This window comes from Saimiri boliviensis, chromosome 1, assembly GCF_048565385.1.
Source record: "Saimiri boliviensis isolate mSaiBol1 chromosome 1, mSaiBol1.pri, whole genome shotgun sequence".
Classification (NCBI taxonomy): domain Eukaryota; kingdom Metazoa; phylum Chordata; class Mammalia; order Primates; family Cebidae; genus Saimiri; species Saimiri boliviensis.
In genome coordinates, this window is record NC_133449.1 from 26,037,442 (window position 1) to 26,065,167 (window position 27,726).

The 27,726-nt window shown below is 47.5% G+C and overlaps 1 protein-coding gene across 1 annotated transcript in view; it reads right to left on the bottom strand.

Annotated features, from left to right (window-relative positions):
• Positions 1-4,454: 4,454 nt before the first annotated feature.
• Positions 4,455-27,726, bottom strand: part of ADGRF3 (adhesion G protein-coupled receptor F3) — a 40,715-nt gene continuing 17,443 nt past the window's right edge. Inside the window, 13 exon segments of the mRNA XM_074395251.1 lie at positions 4,455-4,940; positions 5,740-5,795; positions 6,254-6,316; positions 6,407-6,448; positions 6,888-8,270; positions 9,125-9,304; positions 9,563-9,759; positions 9,945-10,088; positions 10,592-10,798; positions 11,990-12,208; positions 13,009-13,182; positions 13,648-13,791; positions 14,223-14,289. Of these exon segments, the coding sequence (XP_074251352.1) occupies positions 4,919-4,940; positions 5,740-5,795; positions 6,254-6,316; positions 6,407-6,448; positions 6,888-8,270; positions 9,125-9,304; positions 9,563-9,759; positions 9,945-10,088; positions 10,592-10,798; positions 11,990-12,208; positions 13,009-13,182; positions 13,648-13,791; positions 14,223-14,289 (2,898 nt within the window). The 3' untranslated portion in view covers positions 4,455-4,918.

Consider the following 27,726-nt stretch of genomic DNA (forward strand, 5'->3'; position numbering starts at 1 on the left):
AATTAGCCGAGTGTGTTGGCATGCGCCCTTAGTCTCAGTTACATGGGAGGCTGAGGCAGGAGAATCGCTTGAACCTGGGAGGCAGAGGCTGCAGTGAGCCGAGATCACATCACTGCACTCTCTAGCCTGGGTGACAGAGCGAGACTCCATCTCAAAAACAAAAAAAGATAAAAGCTACAACATAGTTTTATAAAGTTTTATAAACACTTAGAAGAAAACATGGGGGAAAATACATGACATTAGATTTGGCAATGATTTCTTGGATATGATACCAAGAGCATAGGCAACAAGGGAAAACATAGATTAAATTGGATTTCATCAAAATTAAAAGCTGCATCAAAGGGTGCAATGAAAAGGTAGCCTATGGAGTGGGAGAAAATATTTGTCAATCATGTCTCTGACAACGGGTTAATATTCAGAATATATAAAGAACTAAAGTTCACACCCAGAAAACCCCCATTTAAAAATGGGGAAATAATTTGAATATCTTCAACTCCAAAGCAGATGGCCAATAAGCCCCAGAAAAGATGTTCACTGTTACTAATCATGAGGGAGATGTAAATCGAAACCACGAGAGACCGCTTCACAGCCACCAATCCATTAGTACGGTTACTAGCAAAAGAACAGAAAATAGCAAGCGTTGGTGAGGATGTGCAGAAATGGAAATTCTTTTTTTTTTTTTTCAGATGGAGTTTCACTCTTGTTGCCCAAGCTAGAATGGAATAGTGTGATCTCAGCTCACTGCAACCTCCACCTTTCAGGTTCCAGCAATTCTCCTACCTCAGCCTCCCGAGTAGCTGGCATTACAGGCATGTGTCACCATGCCCAGCTAATTTTTTTGTATGTTTAGGGGGTTTCACCATGTTGACCAGGCTGGTTTCGAACTCCTGACCTCAGGTGGTCCATCCACCTCAGCCTCCCAAAGTGCTGGGATTACAGGCATGAGCCACCGCGCCCAACCAGAATGAAAATTCTTTTGGGTTGTTCGTAGGAATGTAAAATGATGCAGCTGCTATAGAAACAGCATGGTAGTTCCTAAAAAAATTAAACATAGAATTACCCCAAAACTATGCGTTGCTGCTAGACCGAGTGACCCCCTGCCGGCAACCGGTTCCTGCTTTTAACCTTTTTATGACTCTTTAAGAATAAGCCTTAAACCTTACTTACCCGACTGTCTCGTACCCTAGATAATGGTTTAACTGTCGATATTTGCAAAGCAAATGCCACCATAAGGGATGGCTTTGATTTCTGACTCAGAGACTCCTGAATGGGGAAGTTGAGTTAAGTTGAGTCAGGAGTAGACAAAGGAGAATCTGATTAAGAGATATTCTGATGAGCAAAACCAGAAAACCTTTTCACATCTCAGTTCTAAAACAAGGTCAAACCAGAGATACCTGCAGCCAGGAGGAATAATGTTTGGATGTAAACAAGCTTTGTGAATAATGTTTGGATGTAAACAAGCTTTGTGAATAATGTTTGGATGCAAACAAGCTTTGTGATTACAGGAAATTCTGTAACTTTTTACAACCACTGATTGCATATATGACATATAGGCCATGTGAGGCATACATTTGCATTTCCTCTTGCTATGACGTAAACCAGAGCCAAGAAAGTGTATTTATTCCTGGCCTTTGAAAGATAAAATTTGCTGTTTAGGCACAGCCTATCAGCCCTCCAGACGCCTCGCTTTCTCTCTGTCTTTATTAATTTTCCAGGCGCACTCCCTCTTCCAGGTATTGAGACCCTCTTGCGGGTCGAGAGACCCCGGGCAGACGTGCCTACCCATCCCGGACGGTCCACGACAGCCCTTAAACTAGACTCCACGTCCCTCCCTGTCTCACGGTATATTCTCCCTCACATTTATCTCACTGTTCACTAGTTTCCAATTATTGTGCTTCCTAGAAGTTCCAGGGACTAATCTTGAGACAGACCAAGCCAGGAGACCCAGCTGCAAAATGCCAGAGATGACTTCAAGGCGGCTAGTTAACAACCTGGTCACTGTTGAGATGACGCCTGCCCACGCGCCAGGTGGACTGGGACCCAACAGAGACACCAGAACAAGACACACATACATTGTACTTACCACAATTCTTGAATGCCTTGCTTATCCAGTTTTCTCTTTTAAACTCCTGCCTTCGCTTCAAAAATTGAAGTGGTTGTTTTAGACGGGAATCTGGCTGCGTTCCCTTTACTAGTTTTTTTGTTGTTGTTTGTTTTGTTGGTTTTGAGACAGAGTCTCGCTTTGTCACCCACCCTGGAGTGCGGTGCTGCAATCTCGGCTCACAGCAACCTCTGCCTCCTGGGTTCAAGCCATTCTCCCTGCCTCAGCCTCCCGAGTAGCTGGGACTACAGGTGCCCGCCATCACGCCCAGCTAACTTTTGTATTTTTTAGTAGAGATGGGGTTTCACCATGTTGGCCAGGCTGGTCTTGAACTCCTGACCTCAGGTTATCCACCTGCCTCAGCCTGCCAAACTTTTGGGATTACAGACACGAGCCACCGCGCCTGTCCCCTTTACTAGTTTTGGGAAGTAAAATCACTTTCTGGACTCTGCCAGCGGCAAGCATCTGCACCTGCATTTGGTTACATATGGACCGAAATTGCAGAGGATAATGCTATTCTGGAATGCTGCTGTTTTACTTAGCTATATAGTCTAAATATTTTTCCCTGTCAGTAGGTGTAGCTGTACATCATCATTTTTAATGACCACTTGGTGTTCCTTTCTATGGCATAAACACACTGGAATGCACATCATTTGAGCACATGATCTATTCACTTGTCCACTCCTTCCCTCCTTCCTTTTTTCTCTTTTTCTTTTTTCTTTCTGGAGACAAGGCATCACTCTTGCCTAGGCTGGAATGCAGTAGTGTGATCACGGCTCACTGCAGCCTCAATCCTTCTGGCTCAGGCGATCCTCCCACCTCATCCTCCTGAGTAGCTGGAACACAGGCATGTGCCACCATACCTGGCTTTTTTTTTTTATTTTTATTTTGTAGAGATAGGATCTCCCTGTGTTGCTCAGGCTGGTCTTGAACTCCTGGGCGCAAGTGATCCTTCCATCTCAGACTCCCAAAGTTACAGGCGTGAGTTAACACTGAAGTTACAGGCGTCAGCCACAGTGCGTGGTCCACTTTTTTTTAAAGCTATTTTTTTAGAGATTGAATTGCTGCCAAGTGTCAGTTTTCTTACCTTTGTGTCCAAAGCCTTCTTTTACAGTCCTGTCTTTTTTTTTTTTTGGTGACAGTCAAGTAAACAAGGGCTTAATGTCATTCCATCTGTCAATTCTGCGTGTGGCTTTTTTTTTTTTTTTTTTTTTTCTTTTTCTGAGATGGACTCTTGCTCCGTTGCCCAGGTTGGAGTGCAGTGGTGTGATCTTGGCTCACTGTGACTGCTACCTCCCTGGTTCAAGCAATTCTCCTGCTTCAGCGTCCCAAGTAGCTGGGACTACAGGCATATGCCACCATACCTGCTGAATTTTTGTATTTTTAGTGGAGACAGGGTTTCACTATGTTGGCCAGGCTGGTCTTGAACTCCTGACCTCATGTGATCTGCCCACCTGGGCCTTCCAAAGTGCTGGAATTACAGCCCTGAGCCACCATGCCCGGCCTAATTCTGAGTATTTTTACCAGCAAAGCATGCATTGAATATGGGCAAATAATTGCAAAGAAAAATTAGAGCACATATATCCACAGAAGTGCACTCAGAAAGGGGACCCCTGATGTTTCTAAAGTGAAAGCATATTATTTGAATTTGTAACCAAGAGATATTTTTGTAATTTATAAAATGAAAACTGTAACTGTCAATGAAGTGAAAGTGAAATGAAGTGGAAATGAGACACGTCTGTGCTGAGGCAGAGCCTGCCCTGTCTTAGTCACCACCTGCCTCCTACAGGGCTGGAGCGAGTGTGAGGCTTAGAAACACCACGATGGGCCAGGCTCGGTGGCTCATGCCTGTAATCCCAGCACTTTGGGAGGTCGAGGTGGGCAGATCATGAGGTCAAAGATCGAGACCATCCTGGCCAACATGGTGATACCCCGTCTCTACTAAAAATACAAAAATTAGCTGGGCGTGGTGGCATGCACCTGTAGTCACAGCTACTTGGGAGGCTGAGGCAGGAGAATCACTTGAACCCGGGAGGTGGAGGTTGCAATGAGCCAAGATTGCACTACTACACTCCAGTCTGGCGACAGAGCACGACTCTGCCTCAAAACAAACAAACAAAACAAACAAACAAACAAACAAACAAAAAGAATGGAAACACCATGATGGGCCTGCTGAGTTGCTGGCTTCTCTCTGAAAGTATAATGAATCCACTTATAGAAACATTTGGGCCAATTTATACACAATTAAAATATTCGCACTAAGCATTAAGTGAAGGCATTGTGTTTATAAGAAAAGTATTTTCAATGGCATATAATAGCAAATCCATTTTTGTTTTAACAGAAAATGTCCTGTCCCATTTTATTAAAAAAATCCATGAATTGCATAGTTAACAAAGACCGATTCATTAGACTTTTTTATTTATCTGGTTTAAAAATTTCACAGAATCCTGTCATCTTCCTCTTGTGAATTCCATAAGTTAATTCAGCCAGATAGATATCTTGGTGTCTTCAAAGAGATTTTCTTAAATCTATCTTCTTTATAGCTAGTATTCATTTTTATATATCAATTAAACTTCACTAATTGATATAAATGCATATTAAAAACTTTAAATTTTTATAACCTATTCTTACAACATGCTCGTATGAATGCCTGTTTCTATACATGGATATGGTTATGAAACTTACACTTTATATTGATTTTTTTAAAGGTTAAAGAAAGAGGGACCAATTAACTTCATCTTTTCCTAAACTGGAAAAGAGACAAAGCAAATTCTGCCCTTCGTCTCCAGTGTTTGGAAGATCAGAGGTTCCTGTCAATTAAATCGTCCTTTCTTCATAACTATTGAAAAAGAAATAATCAGAAATCACTGAAGAGGTCAATTCAAACCAATTTCATCAAATCTATTCAAAACATGTGTTGTTGTAGTTTAAAACTGATTGAGAAAGTTTCCTTGTAATTATTCTGCACTTATCTGTTGATTATTTCTGCAGCAAAGGCAGGCTTAATTTATTAGGTACCTTTAGCTAGTTTTTCCTGCTATTCTTGCTGGATACTTAAAAATGAGAAAGGGTGAGCTGTAAGATAAATAAGTGTGACTAAGGGAAATAGAAGCCTGCCTTTTTCAAGGGCTGAGCTCCGGCAGGAGGGAAGAGTACACAGCATCAACTCCCTTGCAGGAACATGGCTCTGTGTGTGGTTCACGCTGAAGCATCTGTCTTCCTGTGAAAGAGCTTGGGGCTGGTGAATGGATACCGAGTCCAGCTTCTGCAGGCTGCCCTTCCCCTCTGGATACCAAGCCCACCCATGGCAATCCCTTTGAGGCAAGAGTCTCATGATAATTAAAAGTGTGATCATGTGAAAAGGAATTTTCAGAGAAACTGAGTCAAGGACTGGTGGTGTTGAAGCTCCCCCAGCTTTCTTTGAAAGCAAGAGAAGGTGCTATGCCTTCTGCTCTCCGACATTTCCACTGTCCCCACCCATCTAGCACTGGCTACCCTGAAAACCTGTTTCCTACTCTTTGGTGTGGGCTGGGTATGGAAAGAGAAGCCTTCTGTCCAGAACTTTGCCAGGAGGCCCTTTGCCACACCATCCTCAATCCACCCTGCTCAGGCTGCCCCTGAGAGAGCTGAGTTCTCACCTGGCAGTGTCACTTCTTCCTTTGCTGTGTTCCAAGGTGTAGCTTTCATTTGTGGCCTAGGAGGGGGTGGAAAGGCCCAGTTACAGGGCAATTATTATAGTCACCTCTCCCTTGAAGATGTCGTATCCATTTTTACTTACTCAAATGCACTCTTGCCTGGGCTACAGAAATCCTAGAAATTGTGCTCTCAGCTACGGTAACTCCTATGAGTACTGATCCCTCATTTTTCTCTCAAATGCTAACTGGAGGCAGATTTTTAGATGGAAAAACCAGAGGCAAGAGAGTCAGCAGGAGTCTCGGTGATAATCAGGAACCCAGGAACCCGATTCTGACAGCTCTGGCCAGGCTGCTAGCTCCACCGGTGGGGAGCTGGAACCCGAAACCTGCTCGTTCTAAAAACCAACCCCAGTCTTCTCTCAGCTTCTGGCTGTGCCCATGTCCTCCGGGGAAGGCCGTGGGACACCTTCTGACATGCTCTCAGAGGAGAGCTGAGGATCTGAAGCCAGGAACTCACCAGGGAGATGGTGGTGGTGGGGGCTTGGGCGCCGCAGAAGCGTTTGCGCAAAGCTTCTTGTACCTGTGGGAGAGGTAAATGCTGAGCTTATGCCAGCCGCTGCCCCGGCCTGTGGGCTGCAAGTGAGGCAGTGGGTTAGGTGGGCAGACTCACCTTCCTGTCCATGAGGCAACCAAACAATAGGATGAAGACACCCTGAGAAGAGGGACATGGGGGTAAGCTGGTCAAGGAGGAAGGGATCCACCCGAATCAGTGTGCTCCTTCTGTCCCCCTGTGTAATTCACATCCTAAGGATTCCCGTCTCAATTTTCCTGTTACCACCATTTCAGGTGCTTTTCTTATTGTTATGATTAGAAAAGAGATACCAAAGAATCGGGTACTGACAATTTCCTGATTTCTCCAACAGTATCAGCTATTGTTTAACAGGTGAGAAAACCACAGCTCGGAGAGGTTATGTAATTTGTCCAAAGTTACCCAGCTAGTCAGCAGAGGACCTGGGATCCACACCTAGGCTTTCTAAAATTCCTGAACCTGTGCTTCTTCTGCTCCACCTTGGTACCTCCTAGAGAAGGGATCAGCCATGACTTAGACCATCTAAAAGGGCAAAAAGCACAGCCACCCCACTGTCACCTACCTGGAAAGTGTTGAGAATGGTGAAGATGTAATGAGGGACCGTGGAGACTTCCTCTAACAGAGTGGCCAGGCCCAGCCCCCAGGTGAGGCCAAAGATGGGTGTGAGAATGAGCAGGGCTTTGATCACACCCAGCAGAGCTTGGCGCTTCTCTGCCGGGGGTCCCTCTGACAGCGAAGGTCTCAGCAACTTCAGCAAGGCCATGGCTAGTACCAGCCCATTCACGCCTACGATGGCCAGCACTGGCCCCACGAAGGTGTAGAACGCTCCTCCCTTCCCATCCAGCCAGCATTCCCCCTCCCTCAGGTACTGCCCTTGAGGGAGGTAGAGCCCCAGGGTGACACCCGCAAACCCCAGTGGGCACAGGTAGCCCAGGAGCACCATCAGTGGGAGAACTCGGTGCTTGGGCAGCTGGTGGAAGACAAAGAGCAGCTGGTGGGCCAACACCAGGGCCTGCGCCAGCATCCAGAAAAAGGTGGCCAGGTAGAGGAAATGACAGAGGAAGGCGGCGGCAAGGCAGAGCGGGCTGCGGGGCCCGGGAGGGAGCAGGGGGGAGCCCAGGAAGCAGGTGTCGGCAGCCAGCAAGCAGAGCACCATGTTGAGCAGGGCGGCGTGGCGGAAGTAGGCGACTTTGTTCCGCACCACGACTCTCCACACCAGCCGGTACACACCCAGGCACACGAGCAGCGCCAGGATGGAAGCCCCCAGGCCCACCTGAGTCAGCAGCGCCAGGGCAGGTTCTTCCGGAGCAGCGTATGGGGACATGAGGAGGGAGAAGGCAGTGAGGTGCTGGCAGAGGCACCGAGTGCTGGGGCTGGCACTGGCCGCCTGTGCCTGGCACCCTTCTTTGGACCAACCCCCCTTGCCCTGCAAGAGACTGTGATCCCAGAAGACACAGTGAGGGGACCCATCCATGTTCCCAAAGTCCATGATGACCTCTCCCTGGCTGGAGGCCCGGTCGCCTGCCGTGATGGAAATAACAAGCACCAGGCCGGGAGTGGCATAGAGGGAACCCCCCAGCCCTCGTCCATAGTTTGAGGGCAGAAGGCGGTCCAGTTTTTGCAGCACCAGGCTAGTAATACTTATTTCGGTTCCATTATGGACCAGTGGGGCCAGGGAGTGCCCGGGAATCTGTGCCTGCAGCGGAGGCCGTGTAGAGAAGGAGACGCTGTAGTCAGCAGGAAACGCGGGTCCGAACAGCTGGCTCTGCAGCAGCACATTGGGCAAGCTGAAGGCGAAGGGCTGGTCCTGCGGGCGCAGGCTGCACACCAGGGTCTCCACCGCCAGGAGGAGAGTCGAGCCCGCCCAGGGCTTCCGGGCTTGGGCCAGGGTCCACAGAGAACCTGTATCCATGTCTAGGACCTTGTCTGTGGTAATCAGGAGATTCTGCGGCACCCAACAGAAAGATGAGCCCCGTCTGCTGGCGCCCACAGGACTAAGCCGGGGCAATGGGAACTACAGACCCCAAAGCTTCCCTTCCCAGTCCAGTGTACCACCCGAGGCTGGAGAGAAAAGGGAGAGGAAGACAGGCCTGTCCAGGGAGACTTTCCTGATGGGATGGCCCAAACACCTGGGGGCATCTTTAAGGATCTGTCCCCTGACTGTACCCAGCCCCTCTGCTGAAAACCATTCTTCCCCCTCCATCCCTTGGGGCCACCCAAGTTCTAAGAGGGGACTTCTCCTATTCTTTGGCCCCTCCAGGTCCGCAAAGCTAGGAAAGGTGACCGTGGTAGAGGGCACTGTGTCCTGGAGGTGAGGGCCACAAACATGTCTGTGCCTTCACAGATGCTGTGTATTCCCAAGTGTGACCAGTGTGACATATCATTGCCCTTTGTTACACTTTTGGCTGCAGCTTGTGGGTCACCAATGGACGCTCATACTGAGAGCCGTTTTAGGTGAGCCCGGCCACACCAAGCACACTTCGGCGTCTCCATGGAAACTTCCTGTCTGTGTCATAGCCGCACGCCTGCCTGTGCACACACGCCTCAGGCCTCATGTCTCTACACTCTTTCCTGCCTTCCAGCCCCCGTGTGCTCCCAGCGCCAGGCCTTTTCCAATCCGCAGCCTTGGAGACCGCTGTCCAAGAGGAGAAATGGACCAGGAGCAGACCCCTGGACTCTGGAGGGCTCGGCTGCCCGACAGGCCATAGTGATGTCAGAGGGACAGAAGTGCCCACAAGTGAGGAGCCTCCCCCCACCTCCACTGCCCAGCTGGCCCCCACTGTGGCTCAGAGATCTCACCTTCAGGGCACTGCGGTCAAGCTGTATTCTGGCCTTTGCCACCACGTTGGCTAGGTATTTCATGGTGCTCAGCAGGATCAGTAAGTCGGAGGGTGAACTTGCCTCTGCCGCCTGCCCTGGCAGCTGTGCCAAGATCTGTGGCACCTCCTCAGCAGGCCTGCCCTGGCCTGCCTGCAGCAGCTGAGATAGACGAGACAGCAGGAAGCGGGACACATGGTGGAATTCTGGTTTGAGAAGGGCATCCCAGCCCCATGGAGATTGCTGGCCCCCTCGGGCCCTCCCACACCCACATCCTGGCTCTGCTTGGCTCCAGCTCAGAGAAGCTGAATAGCCAGCCTGTGGGCTGGGCCTCAGGGGGAAAGGATCTGCAAGCTAGGTCCTAGAGAGGCCGAGGTGGGCCGTGGAGGGAGCATGTGGGCAGCAGGACAGAGACTTCACCTTGGCGCTAGTGAACAAGGCCAGGAGCCTCATATCTGTGCAGCTGCTGTTAATGGGCCCCCAGACTCCATCAGGCCTGCAGAGCCGCCTCACTGTGCCCCTCTTGCCCTCAGGACATGGTGCCTGTGCCACGTGGCCAGCTTTGGTGACATTCCAGGTAAGCACCGTGGAGTCCTCAGGACAGGTGATGTCACCATCTGAAGAATGATGAGCAGGGGGTATTCAGCAATCACAGCCTCACCCCAGCCTCTCCTTGGGCAGGAGCCTGTGTGGGCTCCGGAGCCCAGTTCTGTTGCCCAGGGCAGGGACGTGCCATGCAAGAGAGCCCTGCTCCCAAGGCAAGCAGCTGGGACCGGCCCACTGGACCCCAAGCCCTACGCACCCTGGATGATGGTGATGGAGATGGGGACCCTGAGTGGAGCCAGGCCTGGGCTCTGCAGGTCACAAGTATACATGGTGTTGGCTGCCGGGCAGCGCTGAACTGCCAGCATAAAGCACGCAGAGCCTGACGCGTTGAAGGAGAAGGCTGAGGGCAAAACGAGAGAAGGGAACTGTCGCTGGGCCAGGGACAGGCCTGGAACCCAGCAGGCTCCGACATGCTGTTTCAGTCTTTTTAGCAGTTCAGAAACAGGGGAAGCAGTGGGGAAGAGCCAAATGTTGAGTGGGCCCCACTTGGACAGTGGGAGAGAGCTTGGATTTTGCTGGAGGGGACGGGGGTCTCTAACAAGCTCTAGGACTCAGTTTCTACCATTTCCTCATTTGTAAAATGGGCACTATCATCAAACTAATTCCGTAGAGAGTTAAATGAGGTTGTGTCGATGACAGCATTTTGCAGAAAGTTTTCTCTGCGCGTGTGGTTATGTGACGGAAATAGACATGGAATGGCTCTGATGGGGTCGGAAATGGCCTTGGGCCACATTCTCTGGTCGAACTGTGGTCTGTTTCTCATGAGCTGAAGGCCCAGCTGCCTGGAGGAGACTAGCTGCCCCCTGGTTGCTCTGACCCCTGACTGCTGTCCCTTTCTCATACCTCTGCTGCCTTCTCCAGGGCTCCAGGCCGCAGTGTAGATCAGGTTTGTGCTGGGGATGCAACAGCTCAGCTGGAAGCCAGGGGAGGGACAGGAGATGGACAGCCGGTCTGGAAGTCGAGCCACATCTGTCGCCTTCAAGGGCACCTTCACCACCTTGTGCAGGCTCCACCTGAAGCCCTGGGCCTCGAAGCAGCTCATGTACTCACCTGCAGACACGCGTCGGCTGCACACTGGGGCTCCTCTGGGCCCCGCTGCACCACAGAATCTGCTGCTTTCCACACCACAGCCTCGCTCCTGTCCTCTGCCTGACACCCAGTGCTTAAAACCAGCAAGAAAGATACCAGGATGGCCCCTTTGGTGGACATTCCCTGTCCCCGAGAAGGATTTCTAGGAAGTAGAAGATTTCTAAAAGAGATCTCTTTATTTTGTATTTATTTATTTTTTGAGACGGAGTTTCGCTCTGTTGCCAGGTGCCAGGCTGGAGTGCAGTGGCATTATCTCAGCTCACTGCAACCTCCACCTTCTGGGTTCAAGCAATTCTCCTGCCTCAGCCTCCCGAGTAGCTGGGACTACAGGCACGTACCACCATGCCCAGCTAACTTTCGTATTTTTTAGCCGAGACAGGGTTTCACCACATTGGCCAGGATGGTCTCGATCTCTTAACCTCATGATCTGCCCACCTCGGCCTCCCAAAGTGCTGGGATTACAGGCGTGAGCCACCGCGCCCGGCCAAGATCTCTTGTTTATCAGCACAAGCCCATGAATTCCAAAATGAACCCCTCTCCGCAGAGCAGATGCCTTCCTGCACCACCTCTGCCAGTTTAGCATCTTGAAAAACATGGATCTGCTATTAGCAGAAATGGAGACCATAGTCTCCACATTCTAGTGTTTTTGTTAACAGAGGCATTTTTATGAAAAATAACTACATTTTCCAAAACATAATTAGGCAAGTGACTTTGTTTTACATGTTTGCAAAGCTGGCCCCTGACTGGGTTCTCCCGTCTGTTTTTGCATCCGATCTCATGATGGCTGTGTAGCCTCTGGAAAGGGCCCTGTTTACCCCCGAGGGAGTGGCAGTGAAAGGGGCAGATGACATCTTAGGATATTAGGACAGTAGTTGTGACTTTGTGAACCCTGAAAAACAGTCTCAGAAGTCCCCGATCACAGTGAAAAAGTTGGCCACTTTTAGAATTTGACACATTGCAGTTTTCTACACCAAGGGATCTCTTAGCCTTTGTTTCCCCAGAATGGCAAATGGAAAGATGAAAAGGGTAAGGAAGAGGCAGAAAGAAAAGAAGGAAGGGGAAAGGGAAGAAGACTCGGGAGGAAGAGGAGGAGGAAGAAGGGAAACAAGAAGAAAGAGAAGGGAGGCAAGGAGGGGAAGCCAGGCTGGCTACCTGCCCAGTGACGGGACATGTTTGCGATGCTGAGGGCAGCCTGGCCCTGGCTGGAAGTCACAGACACCTGTGTCCCTGGCTGCAGGAGGATGGGGCTGGAGCTCCTTGGGTGCCTCAGGAACCAGCTCAGGTTGGTGGCCTCCTGGCTCAGAAGGAGAGTCAGGCTCAGCGTGTCACCAGGCATCTGCAGCTGGGAGTTCAGGCTCAGGATCCCGGGGACTGTAGGGAGGCAAGTGACAGGGGACCCCTGGAGGTGGGACTCAACATACTCCCTCCCTAACTTTTTTTTATTTTTCTTTTTGTCCCTGGTTGGGCATCTGAATGTGGCCTGCTGCAATCCAGCCTGGAAGACTCTATCTGCTATTGGAAAGCAAAGCGAGAACCTTTCCGGTCTATTATCTCTACCTCCCCCAGGTATCTTGGGGCTGCTGGAGCTGCTTCCTGCCTCCTTAGGTAAAAAGCAGGGTCATGGCTGGGAGTGGTGGCTCACGCCTGCAATCCCAGCACTTTGGGAGGCTGAGGTGGGTGGATCACCTGAGGTCAGCAGTTTGAAACTAGTCTGGCCAACATGGTGAAACTCCGTCTCTACTAAAAATACAAAAATTCGCCAGGCATGGTGGCAGGTGCCTGTAATCCCAGCTATTCGGGAGGTCGAGGCAGGAGAGTTGCTTGAACCCGGGAGGTGGAGGTTACAGCGAGCCAAGATCATGCCATTGCATTCCAGCTGGGCAACAAGTGCGAGATTCCGTCTCAAAAAAAAAAAAAAAAAAAAAAAAGCAGGGTTACTCTAGCATTTTCTCTTTCTGTCCTTGTGTCTCTGGACCCCCGTCATTAGTCTCTCTACTCAGGTTCCAAGCTCAGGACCTGTGATCTGCTATGATGGCTGGCTTTTTCTCCTACCCAGAGGAGCAGCTGGGCTTGGGCCAGCTGACCAAACTACAGGTTCAGAGAGGAAGAAACCATTAAGAGCGTTTTTTTCACTTAAGGCCAATGGTTTCCAAGTTCCCAACCTTCCTCACCAGGTGGCAGCAGCTGGCAGTACCCGGGTTCGGGATGGCTGAAGATGAGGCAGCCACAGGGCTGGTGGTTGTGGGAGCTTTGACAGGGAGAGTGATGGAGGCAGATGCTGGTGTTCCACTGGTACCCAGAGAGGCAAGTGCAATAGAAATACCCCTCGTGGTTGACATGACACTCTGTGACAGAGAGAAGGGAAGAGGGAGTGGGCAGGCTGTCTGAGGAAGCTAGGCGGGCAGGGTCAATACCTGCCTGGTGCCTGAGAGGCTTTAGGGCTGGGTGTCTGGCCCAATCCCCAAGCTCCGGGTGCCTCAGTCAGGCCCATGCATCAGGACTGACCCCTCAGTCAGGACTTGAAGCAGCAGAGGTCACACGAGGCCAGGGAATAGGCTGAAGGTGGAGGTCTGTGCCCTATTGTCTGTTCCTTGGGCCATCAGCCAAAGTTAGAAGATGGGGGATGGGGCAGGTAGGGAAGGATCTGTCTGGTAGGGAGGTGAGGAAGGAGCTGGGCCATGGAGAGAGAACCAGGCAGTCCTTCCTCCAGGAAATACAGAGGGGCTCCCAGAGTCTCAGGCGAGCTGGCTGCAGGAGGCCCGGGAGCCCATGTTCATTTACTCTCAGCCCCCTTCCCACACGAGCGGTACCTGTTGTGAGTCTGAGGCCAGTGAGAAGAGGCCCTGGAGCAGAGGAAGCCGAGGCAGCAGGGAGAGCCAGGGTCCTGGAGACCGCAGGGGGCCAGGTCTTATCTGAAAAGTCCAGATGTACATAGACGGAGACCAGCACTGATTCTACAGGAGCAGAGGGGACAGCTGGCCAGGACAGGCAGTGAGGCCACAAGCCTTCTGGATTCTCTCACCTCATTGGCTAGTCCCAGGAACGCAGGACAGAACCCCTCCCACATCCTGTTCAGGTGCACAGAGGCAGGACTCAGGAAGGGAACTCCTCCCTTAGGCACAGTGCCTTCAGATACATGGCTTCACGCCTTCCGCCCAGCAACCTCTATTTTATGGATGCGGCTCCAAAGACACATGAGTTCATCTCCAGGCCTCACCGCTAGAGAACTGGTCACCGACCTGTCCGCCTGTGATCAGAGCCAGTCCTTGCTCTCCGCCACCACTCCCTCGCTTCGTCCGCCCTCTCCTCTGTGGATCCTGGGTTCCCACCTCATTCCCTGCTCCTGTCTCCTCCACCTCCCGCCTCCTCCTGTTCATCCACTCACCCTCTGCTTCACTCTCTTGGTCCAGGAGCGGCCCCGATCCAGATTCCCCTCCAGCCTGACTCTGTCCCTGGAACAGAACACAGGAAAGACCTCAAGTCCCTTCCAAAGACACCTCAGGGGCCAGCCTGGCTAGTCTCAGCCAGCATGACTCAGTCTCGACAGCCCGCTTCCGCTAGGGGATGCCAGAGGTGCAACCCCAGGAACCGTGTTAGAGCCCACAGATCCCACACAAGACCAGGAACCAGGCACGCCCTAGGAAGTCAACATGCTTTGTTTAATTCCTCCCTGAGTTTACCTGTCCCTGGGCCTCTAGGCTAATTGAAATGCCTGGCTCTGGAGCTCCAGCAGTGGGGCTGGACAGAGCTGGGGCCCAGGCGCTTGGGGAGCTTATTCCTTCTGTAGGATTTGACAGCAGGAGGAGCAGCCTCTTTCCTTAGTCTTTGGTTCCTGTACATTATTTCCTCACCAACTCTTCCTCTGTCAGGGTGAGGGTGGAGGTCTGGGCCCACAATGTCTGTCTCTTGGGCCATGGGCCAAAGCTAGAAGATAGGGGGATGGGGCAGGCAGGGAAGGGTCTGTCTGGTAGGGTGGTGAGGAAGGAGCTGGGCCAAGGAGAGAGAACCAGGCAGTCCTTCCTCCAGGAAATCTGGAGGGGCTCCCAGTGCCACAGACCTGAGCTCTGTCCATTTGCACCTGCCTGTGCGTGTGGCTATCTATCCAATACCAGATATTGATATAGATAAGAATATGGTTAAGATATGAATATAAGCTGGTCACAGTGGCATGTGCCTTTAGCCCTGGCTACTTGGGAGCCTGAGGTGGGAGGATCACTTGAGCCCAGGAGTTCAAGTCCAGCCCGGGCAACATGGTGAGGGCATGTCTAAAACAAGGTATAGATGTAGACAGATTTAGATACACATACAGATATATATTTACATGAAGATAGAGATTTAGTAGTATAGATAGATTTCGGCTTAGTGATATATAAATACAGACACAGGCATAGATACAGCTATCTACTGGAGAGAGCGCAGATAGAAAAGCACCGTATAGACTCTGATGCCTTTCCTCAGATTCTCTCCCATCCTCTATGCCAATAGTTCCCAAATCTACAAAGCTTTTCTTTTTCTTTTCGAATGGCCAGCTTGACTGGACAAGGCTTTATCCCAAGTGCAGCAGGTGTCATGGAAGTTTACAGGGACTCAGATAAGGAAACAGAAACTATCCCCCACACCCAGGAGAACAAGACTGAGTTCTCAGAGACCGCATGACAAAGCAGGCACTTTCCTTACACACCACCTCCTCTCCCCTCCGCCCTTCCCTGCTATCTAACCTTTCATTCCATGCCTTGTCTCTCCCAACCGGAGGTCCCCACTGTCACCTCTGCAGACCTTTCGTGGGTCTCACCCCAGTCTCACTTACGGGTTGGGATGCTTGGACAACTGGTGACCCCACCAGGGGAAGAGTCGTGGCCAGGAGCAGCAGTGGGGCAGCTGAACAGACCATGGCTCAGTGAAGCCTTCCCTACAAGCCCATGATGCAAATTTCTGCAGAGAAGAGCTGGTGTGCAGATGGGATGGGAGGGAAGAGGGGAGGGAGCCAGGGCTACAGTTACAGAGGAAGCGCTACAGCCTGAGACTCGGAGTCAAATGAGGATCCAGGTCTCTGTGGGAGGCCACCGGAAGCCCACGTGCTCCAGTGAGAATGATGCTCAGGCTCCTCTTGGGCTCTGGACCAAAAGCTCAGAGGGCAGGAGAGGCTTAGGGGTTTGAAGTCACAACCAGCAACATGTCAATAAGCCAGGTTCAGTCATGTTCCCAAGGACCTGGGAAATCTGGATTGTTCTGGAACTCCTCAGAAGCTGGATCACTGATTGAAGAGTCAAGGTTGGAAAATAAAAATTAAAAAAAAAAAAGATAAAAATATGAGAACTAATTTTTACTCTAAAATAATTTCCAGATAGACCAGAATCCTCCCTTCTTCCCTTTCTTCCTCCCTCCCTTCCTTTCTTCCCTCCTCTCTCCTTCCTTCCTTCCTTCCTTTCTCTCTTTATTTTTTCTCTTCTTTTTCTTTCTTTTCTCACTCTCTTTCCTTCCTTCCTTTCTCTCTCTCTTTCCTTCTTTCTCTCTCAATCCCTCGCTTACTCTCACTCTCGCTCTTTTTCTTTCTTTTAGAAACAAGGCCTCCCTCTGTTGCCCAGGCTAGAGTGCAGTAGCATGATCAAAGCTCATGATTGTAGTTCTCCATAGCCTCAAACTTTTGGGCTCAAGCTCTCCTCGCACCTTAGCCTCCCAAATAGCTGAGATTACAGGTGTGCACCACTGCACTGGCCTAGAGTCTTAAATGTAAAAAAGGATCCGAGAAAATACTAGAAGAAATTATCAAGTTATTTCGTGAAATAATTTTGAAGTGAGAAAGGTTTTTTAAAATAAGACATAAAACTGAGAAGCCAAAAAGGTAATAAATTTGACTGTCTAAAAACGTTTTAAGTTTGGCCTAAAAAGAATAATTTTCTCAACATAGGAACTTTCTTCTAGTGTTCATATCAATAAGATAGAAAATAGGCAAAAGATGGGAACAGGCAATTCACTGAAGAAGGAATAGAAATAATTTGATAATGGCTGGGCGTGGTGGCTCACTAACCTCAGGTGATCCACCCACCTTTGGGAGGCCAAGGTGGGTGGATCACCTAGGGTTGGGAGTTCGAGTCCAACCTGCCCAACATGGGAAAACCCTGTGTCTACTAAAAAACAAAGTTAGCCAGGGGTGGTGGCAGGTGCCTGTAATCCCAGCTACTTAGGAGGCTGAGGCAGGAGAATTGCTTGAACCTGTGAGGTGGAGGTTGCAGTGATCTGAAATCATGCCATTGCACTCCAGCCTGGGCGACAAGAGCAAAACTCCATCTCAAAATAAATAAATAAATAAAATAAAAAGAAATAGTTTGATATGTCTGTGTCCTCTGTTATAATGATCTCCTTGATCCAAGGGACAATGTCTTACAAATAATTATCTGTGTAATCCCAATGCCTAACACTGCTGACACATAGAAGAGAATAAATACATGTTTCTGGAAAGAACAAAAGAATGAAGAAACCAGTGTATAATTAGTGAAAGGACAGAAGTAGAAAAAAGAGAAAAGTGGGCTCAGAAACTAAGAAATTAGCTTGCAGCATCAAATAAGTAAGCTCAGAGGCCTTAAAACAACAGAGTTCACATTCATACAAATCAAAATAAGAAGATACTCTTTCTCACCTGCTACTTATCAAAATATAAAATATTGATTACATTTAGTATTAAAAGCATAGTTGGCCAGACACAGTGACTCATGTCTGTAATCCCAGCTCTTTGGGAGCCTGAGGTGGGCAGATCACAAGGTCCAGTCTGGCCTTGGCTGCCTGCACCACCACACCCGGCTAATTTTTTGTATTTTTAGTAGTCAGTATTACGCAATCTTGGCCAGGCTGGTCTCGAACCCAGAAGGTGAAGCTTGCAGTGAGCCAAGATCACGCCACTGCACTCCAGCCTGGGTGACAGAGCAAGAATCTATCTCAAAAAAAAAAAAAAAAGAAAGAAAAGAAAAAGAAAAAGAAAAGAAAGAAAAAAGAAAAGAGAAAGCAAGCTGATGGAGTTGGAGCTGGAGCAGTCCTCCATATTCCACTCCTAGAACATAATTTTCCCTAATTAATTCCCAACTCATCTCTCATCTTAACCACTTTGAGTTCACGACTAATAGTGAGACTAGCAAGGAGAACAACATATTCCTAGTTCAAGTAAAGCTGAGGTGTCCAAAACTACTGAAAGATTTGAGATTTATTTTACACTTTTTAGACTGTTCCTATAATTTTAGAAAAGCTTGAAACATTTTTGCATGTACAGAAGTATCTAGAAAAAGACTGGAGGGAAATGCTGCAAGCTTTCCAAAGTGTTGAGTTTACCTCAGTACCCCCCAGAGCCTAGCACCGTGCATTGGAGGCCTTAGGTAATATTTATATCAAATCAATCAATAAATGAAATATACCAAGACATAAACCGTGATTGTAACGAAATGGTAGGATTTGGTATGTTTTTCTACTTTTCTGTATTTTTCAATTTTGTATTCTGTATCAGAAAAGATCTTAATAAAAATATCAAATCTGGCCAGGTGCAGTGGCTCACATCTGTAATCTAATCCCAGTACTTTGGGAGGCCGAGGCAGGCAGATCACCTGAGATCAGGAGTTGAAGACCATCCTGGCCAACATGGTGAAACCCCCTCTCTACTAAAAATACAAAAAAAATTAGCTGGGGGTTGGTGGCGGGTGGCTGTAATCCCAGTTACTTGGGAGGCTGAGGTATGAGAATCGCTTGAACCTGGGAGGTGGAGGATGCAGTGAGCCAAGATCATACCACTGCACTCCAGCCTGGGCAACAGAATGAGACTCCGTCTCAAAAAGAAAAAAACTATATATATATAAAATATTACAGTTTTATGGACCAATCAGGTTCAGAGTCCTCTAGACTTGCCCAAGCTTCATGGGGTGTCAGGAAGCACCCACAGGCTGAATCAGATCTTAGTCATAGAGCAGAGTTCAGGTGAACAGGGACTTGCTGCTGCCACCTACCGACTCCCAAGTCCAAAGTGAACCATTAGGTGATTGGCCTTTGTCCCTCCAATATACAAAATGATTTTTGGAAACTAAGTTTTTTTTTGTTTGTTTTTGAGACGGAGTTTCGCTCTTGTTACCCAGGCTGGAGTGCAATGGCGCGATCTCGGCTCACCGCAACCTCTGCCTCCTGGGTTCAGGCAATTCTCCTGCCTCAGCCTCCTGAGTAGCTGGGATTACAGGCACGCGCCACCATGCCCAGCTACTTTTTTTTGTATTTTTAGTAGAGACGGGGTTTCACCATGTTGACCAGGATGATCTCGATCTCTTGACCTTGTGATCCACCCGCCTCGGCCTCCCAAAGTGCTGGGATTACAGGCTTGAGCCACTGCGCCCGGCCGGAAACTAAGTTTTTAATGGCTGGCAGCTTCTCTGAACTCCTAGGTTGCTTCCTAGACACCTCTAAACATGGATTGTGAAGGTTGCTAGTGAGCAGTCTCCCTTATTTCATTTTTATTTTTTAGAGACAGGGTCCCGTTACGTTGTTCATGCTGGCCTCAAAGTCCTGGGTCAAAGCAATTCTCCCACCTCAGGCCGCCCAAGTAGTTGGGATTACAGGCGTGAGCCACCACTGGACCAGGTCTCCATTACTTCTTCTTCTTCTTTTTTTTTTTTTTTTTTTGAGATGGAGTCTCACTGTGTTGCCCAGGGTAGAGTACAGTGATGTGATCTCGGCTCACTGCAACCTCCACCTCCCAGGTTCAAGTGATTCTCCTGCCTCCGTCTCCCAAGTAGCTGGGTTTGCAAGCATGTGCCACCTCATCTGGCTAATTTTGTATTTTAAGTAGGGACGGAATTTCACCATGTTGGCCAGGCTTGTCTCAAACTCCTGGCCTCATGATCTACCTGCCTCAGACTCCCAAAGCGTTGGGATTACAGGTATGAGCCACCGCGCCTGGCCTCCATTACTTCTTATAGAAAGTAACTGCTGGGACCAGGTGTGGCGGCTTACGCCTATAATCCCAGCACTTTGGGAGGCCGAGGCAGGTGGATTGCTCGAGCCCCAGAAATTCAAGACCAGGACAACATGGCAAAACCTTAATATGGCAAAATATCATCTCCACAAAAAAGTATCTGGATGTGGTGGCACAAGCTTGTAGTCCCAAGCTACGCAGGAGGCTGAGGTGGGATGATCACCTGAGCCCAGGAGGTCAAAGCCACAATGAGCTGTGATCATGCCACTGCACTGCACTCCAGCCTGGGCAACAGAGCAAGATCTTGTCTAAAAAAGAAAAAAAAAAAAAAGAAACTTCTGGGATTGCCACACATTAGTTGCCTCTATGAGCCTGACATTGAATCTTGGTGTATTTTTTTTTAACTTTTATTTTAGTTCAGGGATGAAAGCGCAGGTTCGTTACATAGGTAAACTTGAGTCATGGGGGTTTGTTGTACAGATTATTTCATCACCCAGGTATTAAGCCTAGTACCCATTAGTTATTTTTCCTGATCCTCTCCCTCCACCCTCTGAAAGGCCCCAGTGTGTGCTGTTCCCCTCTATGTGTCCACGTGTTCTCATCGTTTAGCTCCCATTCATAAGGGAAAATATGTGGCATTTGGTTTTCTGTCCCAGTGTTAGTTTGCTAAGGAAAATGGCCTCCAGCTCCATCCATGTCCCTGCAAAGGACAGCTCATTCTGTTTTATGGCTGCATAGTATTCCATGGTGTATATGTACCACATTTTCTTTATCCAGTCTATTGTCGATGGGCATTTAGGTTGATTCCCTGTCTTTGCTACTAGGAACAGTGCTGCATGTGTCTATAAAAGAATAATTTGGCCGGGCGCGGTGGCTCAAGCCTGTAATCCCAGCACTTTGGGAGGCCGAGGCGGGTGGATCACAAGGTCAAGAGATCGAGACCATCCTGGTCAACATGGTGAAACCCCGTCTCTACTAAAAATACAAAAAATTAGCTGGGCATGGTGGCACGTGCCTGTAGTCCCAGCTACCCAGGAGGCTGAGGCAGGAGAATTGCCTGAACCCAGGAGGCGGAGGTTGCGGTGAGCCGAGATCGTGCCATTGCACTCCAGCCTGGGTAACAAGAGCGAAACTCCATCTCAAAAAAAAAAAAAAAAAGAATGATTTGTATTCCTTTGGGTATACACCCAGTCATGGCATTGCTGGGTAGAATGGTATTTCTGTCTTTAGGTTTTTCAGGAACTGCCACCGTCTTCCACAATGGCTGAACTAATTTACACTCCCACCAACAGTGTATAAGCATTCCATTTTCTCCACAACCTTGCCAGCATCTGTTATTTTTTTGGCTTTTTAATAACAGCCATTCTGACTGGGGATCTGGGTATATTTGCACAAATATGATTTGGATACGGAGGCCATGATGGCTATTATGTGATACAGGATTTCTGCTGGGTGCTTACCAAGCTTTGGCCAATGGCAGTGGCCACGTCACGGGATGTGCATAGAGCGAAGGGGAAATGCACAGCTGTTCACCCAGCTGCAGCACAATTCCAGTAACAGTTAGTCAGCCAACCCTCGGCTGATGCAGAAGACTCTAATATAGAAAGAATCTGTTCAAAACTGTTTGATGCCATAAAATTACTGATCTGTGAAATATTTGACAAGAAGAGGTATTTTAACAAAAAGCTGGATGCATTATATATGTTTTTATAGGAAAAACATATTTTTGACGTTAAAATATGTAAGAAATGGTACAAAGTTATTCAGAATAAATAATGACAGTCTTAGATCCATAATTTAAGTATCTAACTCTGGACACTACAATGAGATCCCATATTTGCTGTCTGGGACTGTTCAGAAAACCCTGCTTCAGCTTTTATATTAAAGCTATGTACCTCAAGGGCACAACTTAGAGAAGCTGAAGAAACTCATGGAATTTCTGATGCTTTCTTTAATTCTTATAAGATGTGGGGACTTCACAAAAGTTTTATGCTAACCTTTTATGCAAATAAACCTATGGAGAGACCAGGAGATTAGAGTGGAGAAGAACTATTTCTTCTAAAGATAAAATAATTTCAAACCCTTTAAACCAGGGTCTTGCCTAATTTTAATGTATAATTCAGGGTGATAATATTATAAACTTCAGTACCTGTTAGGTACCATTCTCCATCTATTTAAACCTATATAATGAAAATTATTTTATAATTTTGGAGGTGTAGATGATCTACCTAAGTGTGAGATAAAATCCTGAAATCATAGGCCAGGCGTGGCGGCTCACGCCTGTAATCCCAGCACTTTGGGAGGCTGAGGCGGGTGGATCATCTGAGGTCAGGAGTTCGAGACTAGCCTGACATCATGGAGAAACCCTGTCTCTACTAAAAATACAAAATTAACCGGGTGTGGTGGTGCATGTCTGTAATCCTAGCTACTTGGGAGGCTGAGGCAGGAGCATCGCTTGAACCAGGGAGGCAGAGGTTGTGGTGAGATGAGATCATGCCATTGCACTCCAGCCTGGGGAACAAGAACAAAGCTCTGTCTCGAAGAAAAAAAATCCTGAAATCATATAAGAGAAGATGACTGATGTTAGAAAAATATAAGATGTATTATACAAATCCTGGATGGCTGCAAGATGATAGGTAGCATTACTCCATGAAAGAAGAACAGTTTTCTCTCTGAGTCAACAACTATGTGTTACAGTTTGGGAAGGGGTCACCAATGGGAAAGCAGATTTGAGTCTGCTTCATTCATGGAAAAGCTGAGTGAGAACACAATCAGCTTCATTCATGCAAAAGCTGAGTGAGAGAAGGTGATTCCGATCTGAGCCAAGTGTTCTTCCCAATACATCCTCCTTGAACTGAATTTACTAACTCAGTCACTGGCACAACAAGCCATCTCCAAGTCTACTTCTCTGGGGACAGGGAGCTGAGGACAAGTATGGAGGACTGGCCACTCCAAAAGAGGGAGCACTCAGAGCTCATTCTCCAAGTCTGTTCCTTCTCTGTTCCCCTTACATTGAAAAGTGATGTTAAGTCACCTTTTGCTTGGGTGAGAGGGAGAGGTAACAGAGAATATATCCTTCTGGGAAGTAGAAATTCCCTTCCCTCTGCGGAAATGTTAGCATTCACTGACAAAACCATGCAGTAGAGAACTTGTTTCAATATTCTAGTGAGAAGGAAAACTGGAAAACTTCATTTAATGATGAAATATGCAAGTAAGTAGATTTTATAAAGTCAATAAACCTAGAAAATATTTTTGAGCAGTCTGTTAGAAGCCCTAGAGAAGCCGGGCGTGGTGGCTCATGCTTGTAATCCCAGCACTTTGGGAGGCTAAGGTGGGTGGATCACCTGAGGTCAGGAGTTCGAAATCAGCCTGACCAGTATGGTGAAACTCCATCTTTGAAAAAAAAGAAGCCCTAGAGAAATGTGTGTCAAGGGCAAAAAATAAAAATACCAGGTTCTTGTACTGAGAACCTGTTGTTCATGATTTATATTCCTCTTATTTTCTGACTCATTTCTTAGAAACTGCCCTCTGACCATAACCATAGGTTTACCATGGAAGTAGCCTTTTTTTGTTGTTTGAGATGGAGTCTCTCTGTCACCCAGGCTGGAGTGCAATGGCATGATCTTGGCTCACTGCAACCTCTGTCTCTGAGGTTTAAGCAGTTCTCTTGCCTCAGCCTCCCAAGTAGCTGGGACTACAGGTGCCCACCACCATGTCCAGCTAATTTTTGCATTTTTAGTAGAGATGGGTTTCATTATGTTAGCCAGGCTAGTCTCAAACTCCTGACTTCAAGTGATTCACCAACCTCAACCTCCCAAAGTGCTGGGATTACAGGAGTGAGCCACCATGCTTGGCCAAAGTAGCCATTTTATACATGGTTACACTAACCCCTGATTATAGTAAGTCCACATCTAAAACCAAGTGGGAACAATTTCTGTCTTCTAGGGTAACTTTGGAGCTGGGACCCAGTGAGAGTCTGGGGTTGGGCCTACAACTTGTAATACTAAACAGCTCTTGGTTTTCTGTCATATGAACTAGGAAAATAGTTTGAGTTCCAAGGAAAAGTAGAGCTAATGTGGAGACAGAAATAGACAAATATGAGGCGAGTTCCTCTTTCCAAATTCAGTTTATCCCTGATGCTCATTTGTACTCCTGATCTTGAGTTCCATCAGGGACCCTGACTTCCTTTCATTGTTTCCCTTCTTGCTTGAGCTGGTAAGAGCGGTTTTCTGTTACTTGCAGCTAAAACAATGTATTAACACATGTTCAGAAAAACCAAGGATGCTGCATCAGTACATCTGAATCTGTTTTGTGTTGCAATAACAGAAGACTGAGTAATTTTTTTTTAAAGAAGACATTTGGCCGGGCGCGGTGGCTCAAGCCTGTAATCCCAGCACTTTGGGAGGCCGAGGCGGGTGGATCACGAGGTCGAGAGATCGAGACCATCCTGGTCAACATGGTGAAACCCCGTCTCTACTAAAAATACAAAAAAACTAGCTGGGCATGGTGGCGCATGCCTGTAATCCCAGCTACTCAGGAGGCTGAGGCAGGAGAATTGTCTGAGCCCAGGAGGCGGAGGTTGCGGTGAGCCAAGATCGCGCCATTGCACTCCAGCCTGGGTAACAAGAGTGAAACTCCATCTCAAAAAAAAAAAAAAAAAAAAAAAGAAGACATTTATTTCTTACAGTTCTGGAGGCTGAGAAGTCCAAGGTCAAGGGGCTCACATCTGGGGAGAGCCTTTCTGCTCTGTCATCCCATGGCAGACAACAGAAAGTCAAGAGAACACGAGAGAGAGAGAGAGAGAGAGAAAGAAAGAAAGAAAGATATGACAGGGGTTGGGGAGAGAGAGACAGAGAGAGACAGAGAGACAGAGACATAAAGGGGAAGGGGGCCCTAACTTACCCTTTTATTAGGAGCCTAGTCCCATGGGCCTCCAGAACTGTAAGAAATAAATTTCTTCTTCTTCAAAAAAAATTACCCTGTCTGTGGTATTCTGTTATAGCAATACAAAACAGATTTAGATTCCTCACAACCTAATCACCTCTTAAAGGTCTCACCCCTCAACATTGTTGCATTGGGGATTAAATTTCCAACACACAAACTGTGGAAGACACATTCAAACCATAGCATGGTAGAAAAGTGGTCATTGTATTAGGAATGGGATTAATGAGCTTTGTGATTCAAGACAACACTTCATCTTTCTAGACCTGTTTTCGCAACAATAAAATAAAGTTAAAATACGTGGTCTTTGCAGTATTTAAAAGTGCTGTTCCATTTCTTTCTGACTTTCATGGTTTCTTTTTTTTTTTCTTTTTTTTTTTGAGACGGAGTTTCGCTCTTGTTACCCAGGCTGGAGTGCAATGGCGCAATCTCGGCTCACTGCAACCTCTGCCTCCTGGGTTCAAGCAATTCTCCTGCCTCAGCCTCCTGAGTAGCTGGGATTACAGGCATGCGCCACCATGCCCAGCTAATTTTTTGTATTTTTAGTAGAGACGGGGTTTCACCGTGTTGACCAGGATGGTCTCGATCTCTCGACCTCATGATCCACCCGCCTCGGCCTCCCAAAGTGCTGGGATTACAGGCTTGAGCCACCGCGCCCAGCCGACTTTCATGGTTTCTAAAACAAAATCCACAGTCATATAACTCATTGATCCCCTATAAGTAATGTATCATTTTTCCTTGGCTGCTTTCAAGATTTTTTTCTTTGACTTTAATTTTTAGCAGTTATGATGTGTTTAGGATGGGCTTTCTTTGGACTTATCCTTTTTGGATTCACTGAACTTTTGCATCTATAGATTTATGTCTTTCATCAGCCACAATTTCAAATTCTTTTTTTTTTTTTTTTTTTTTTTTGAGACGGAGTTTCGCTCTTGTTGCCCAGGCTGGAGTGCAATGGCGCGATCTCGGCTCACTGCAACCTCTGCCTCCTGGGTTCAGGCAATTCTCCTGCCTCAGCCTCCTGAGTAGCTGGGATTACAGGCACACGCCACCATGCCCAGCTAATTTTTAGTATTTTTAGTAGAGACAGGGTTTCACCATGTTGACCAGGATGGTCTCGATCTCTTGACCTCGTGATCCACCCGCCTCGGCCTCCCAAAGTGCTGGGATTACAGGCTTGAGCCACCGCGCCCGGCCTATTTCAAATTCTTTTTCTGCACTGAATTATTTCTCCTCTTCTCTGGAGCCCTAATGACACAACTATTGAGTCTTTTTAGTATTCTATCCACAGATCCCAGTGGCTCTGGGATCAGTTTTTCAATCTTTTTTTCTCTGTTTTTCAGATTGGATCATTTCTATTGATCTATCTTCAAGTTGACTGACTCTTTCCTCTCTCATCTCTGTTCTGCTGTTGAGCCTGTGGTAGACAGAATAATGACCACCTAAGATGTCCATGTACTAATTCCTAGAACTTCTGAATATGTGAATTTACATGGCAAAAGGGATTTTGCAGATGTGATTAAGTTATGAATATTGAGAGGGAGATTATCACGGATTAACTGTGTGGGCCCAATATAATCATAAAGGTCCTTATAAAAGGGAGACAGGAATGTGAGAAACCAAAACGCAGAGGTTGGACTGATGTAGCACTTTATTTACGTACTTATATTTTGAGACAGGGTCTTACTCTGTTGCCCAGGCTGGAGTGCAGTGGCGCAATCATGGCTCACTCAGCCTCCACTCGTGGGCTCAAGTGAGCCTCAGATTCCTGGGTAGCTGGGACCACAGGTGTGTGTCATCACGTTTGTCTGATTTTTAATTTTATTGTAGAAATGGTGTCTCACTATGTTGCTGAGGCTGGTCTCAAATTCCTAGACTCAAATGATCCTCCTGCCTTGGTCTCCCAAAGTTCTGGGACGACAGGTGTGAGCCACTGTGTCCAGCGAGACTGATGTACTTTAAAGATGAGGGAAAGGGCCTTGAGCCAAGGATTGATGACAGCCTGCAGACGCTAGAAAGAGCAAGGAGATGGATTCTTCCCTGCAGTTTCCAGAAGAAATTCAAAGCTGCTGACATCTTGATTTTACTTCTGTAAGACTCATTTCACATTTCTCAGTCTCAGAACACATTACATTACATAATACTGTGTCTTGTTTTAAGTCACTACATTTGTAGCTGTTTCTTATAGCAGCCATGGTAGTAATTTAATACAGAGCTCATGCAATAACTTTTTTTAAAAACAATTTGTTTTTTTTTTTTTTTGAGACAGAGTCTCCCTCTCTCGCTCAGGCTGGAGTGTAGTGGCGTGATCTTGGCTCACTGCAACCTCCGCCTCCTGGGTTCAAGCGATTCTCCCGAGTAGCTTGGATTACGGGCGTGAGCCACTATGCCTGGCCACAATAACTTTTAAATTTTGGTTATTATATATTTCAGTTCTAAAATTCCCATTTGGTTCTTCTTCATATTTTCGATTTCCTCCTTGAGGCTTTTTGCCTTTTCATTCATTTTTTAAACGGTGTTCACATTTACTCATGGCGTTTTTGTAATAGGTACTTTAACATCTTTTTTAGATAATTCTACCATCTGTGTCATCTCAGCATTGGTATTTGTTGATTGTTTTTCCCATGTGAGTTGAGATTTCCAGGTTCTTAAAATGCTTTTGAGTTTTATCCTGGAAATTTTGAATATTATGAGACTCTGGACCTTGTTTAAAACCTGTGGGAAATGTTAACGCTTTTTTTTTTTTTTTTTTTTTTTTAGCAGGTAATCTACCTGCCTTGGTTCAGTCACAAGGTCTGATCAAACTACTGTGAACTGTGCTTTCAACATCAATTCTCATCTATTGCTATTGAGATCTGCAGATGTGTGCCACCCAGTGGCCAGCCTGGGACCTGTGTGATGAATGGTCTGTCTCTTGGTACAATGGCACACACCATGCTCAGCTAATTTTTCTCTTTTTTTGTAGAGACAGGGTTTCACCACATTGCTCAGGCTGGTCTTGAACTTCTGA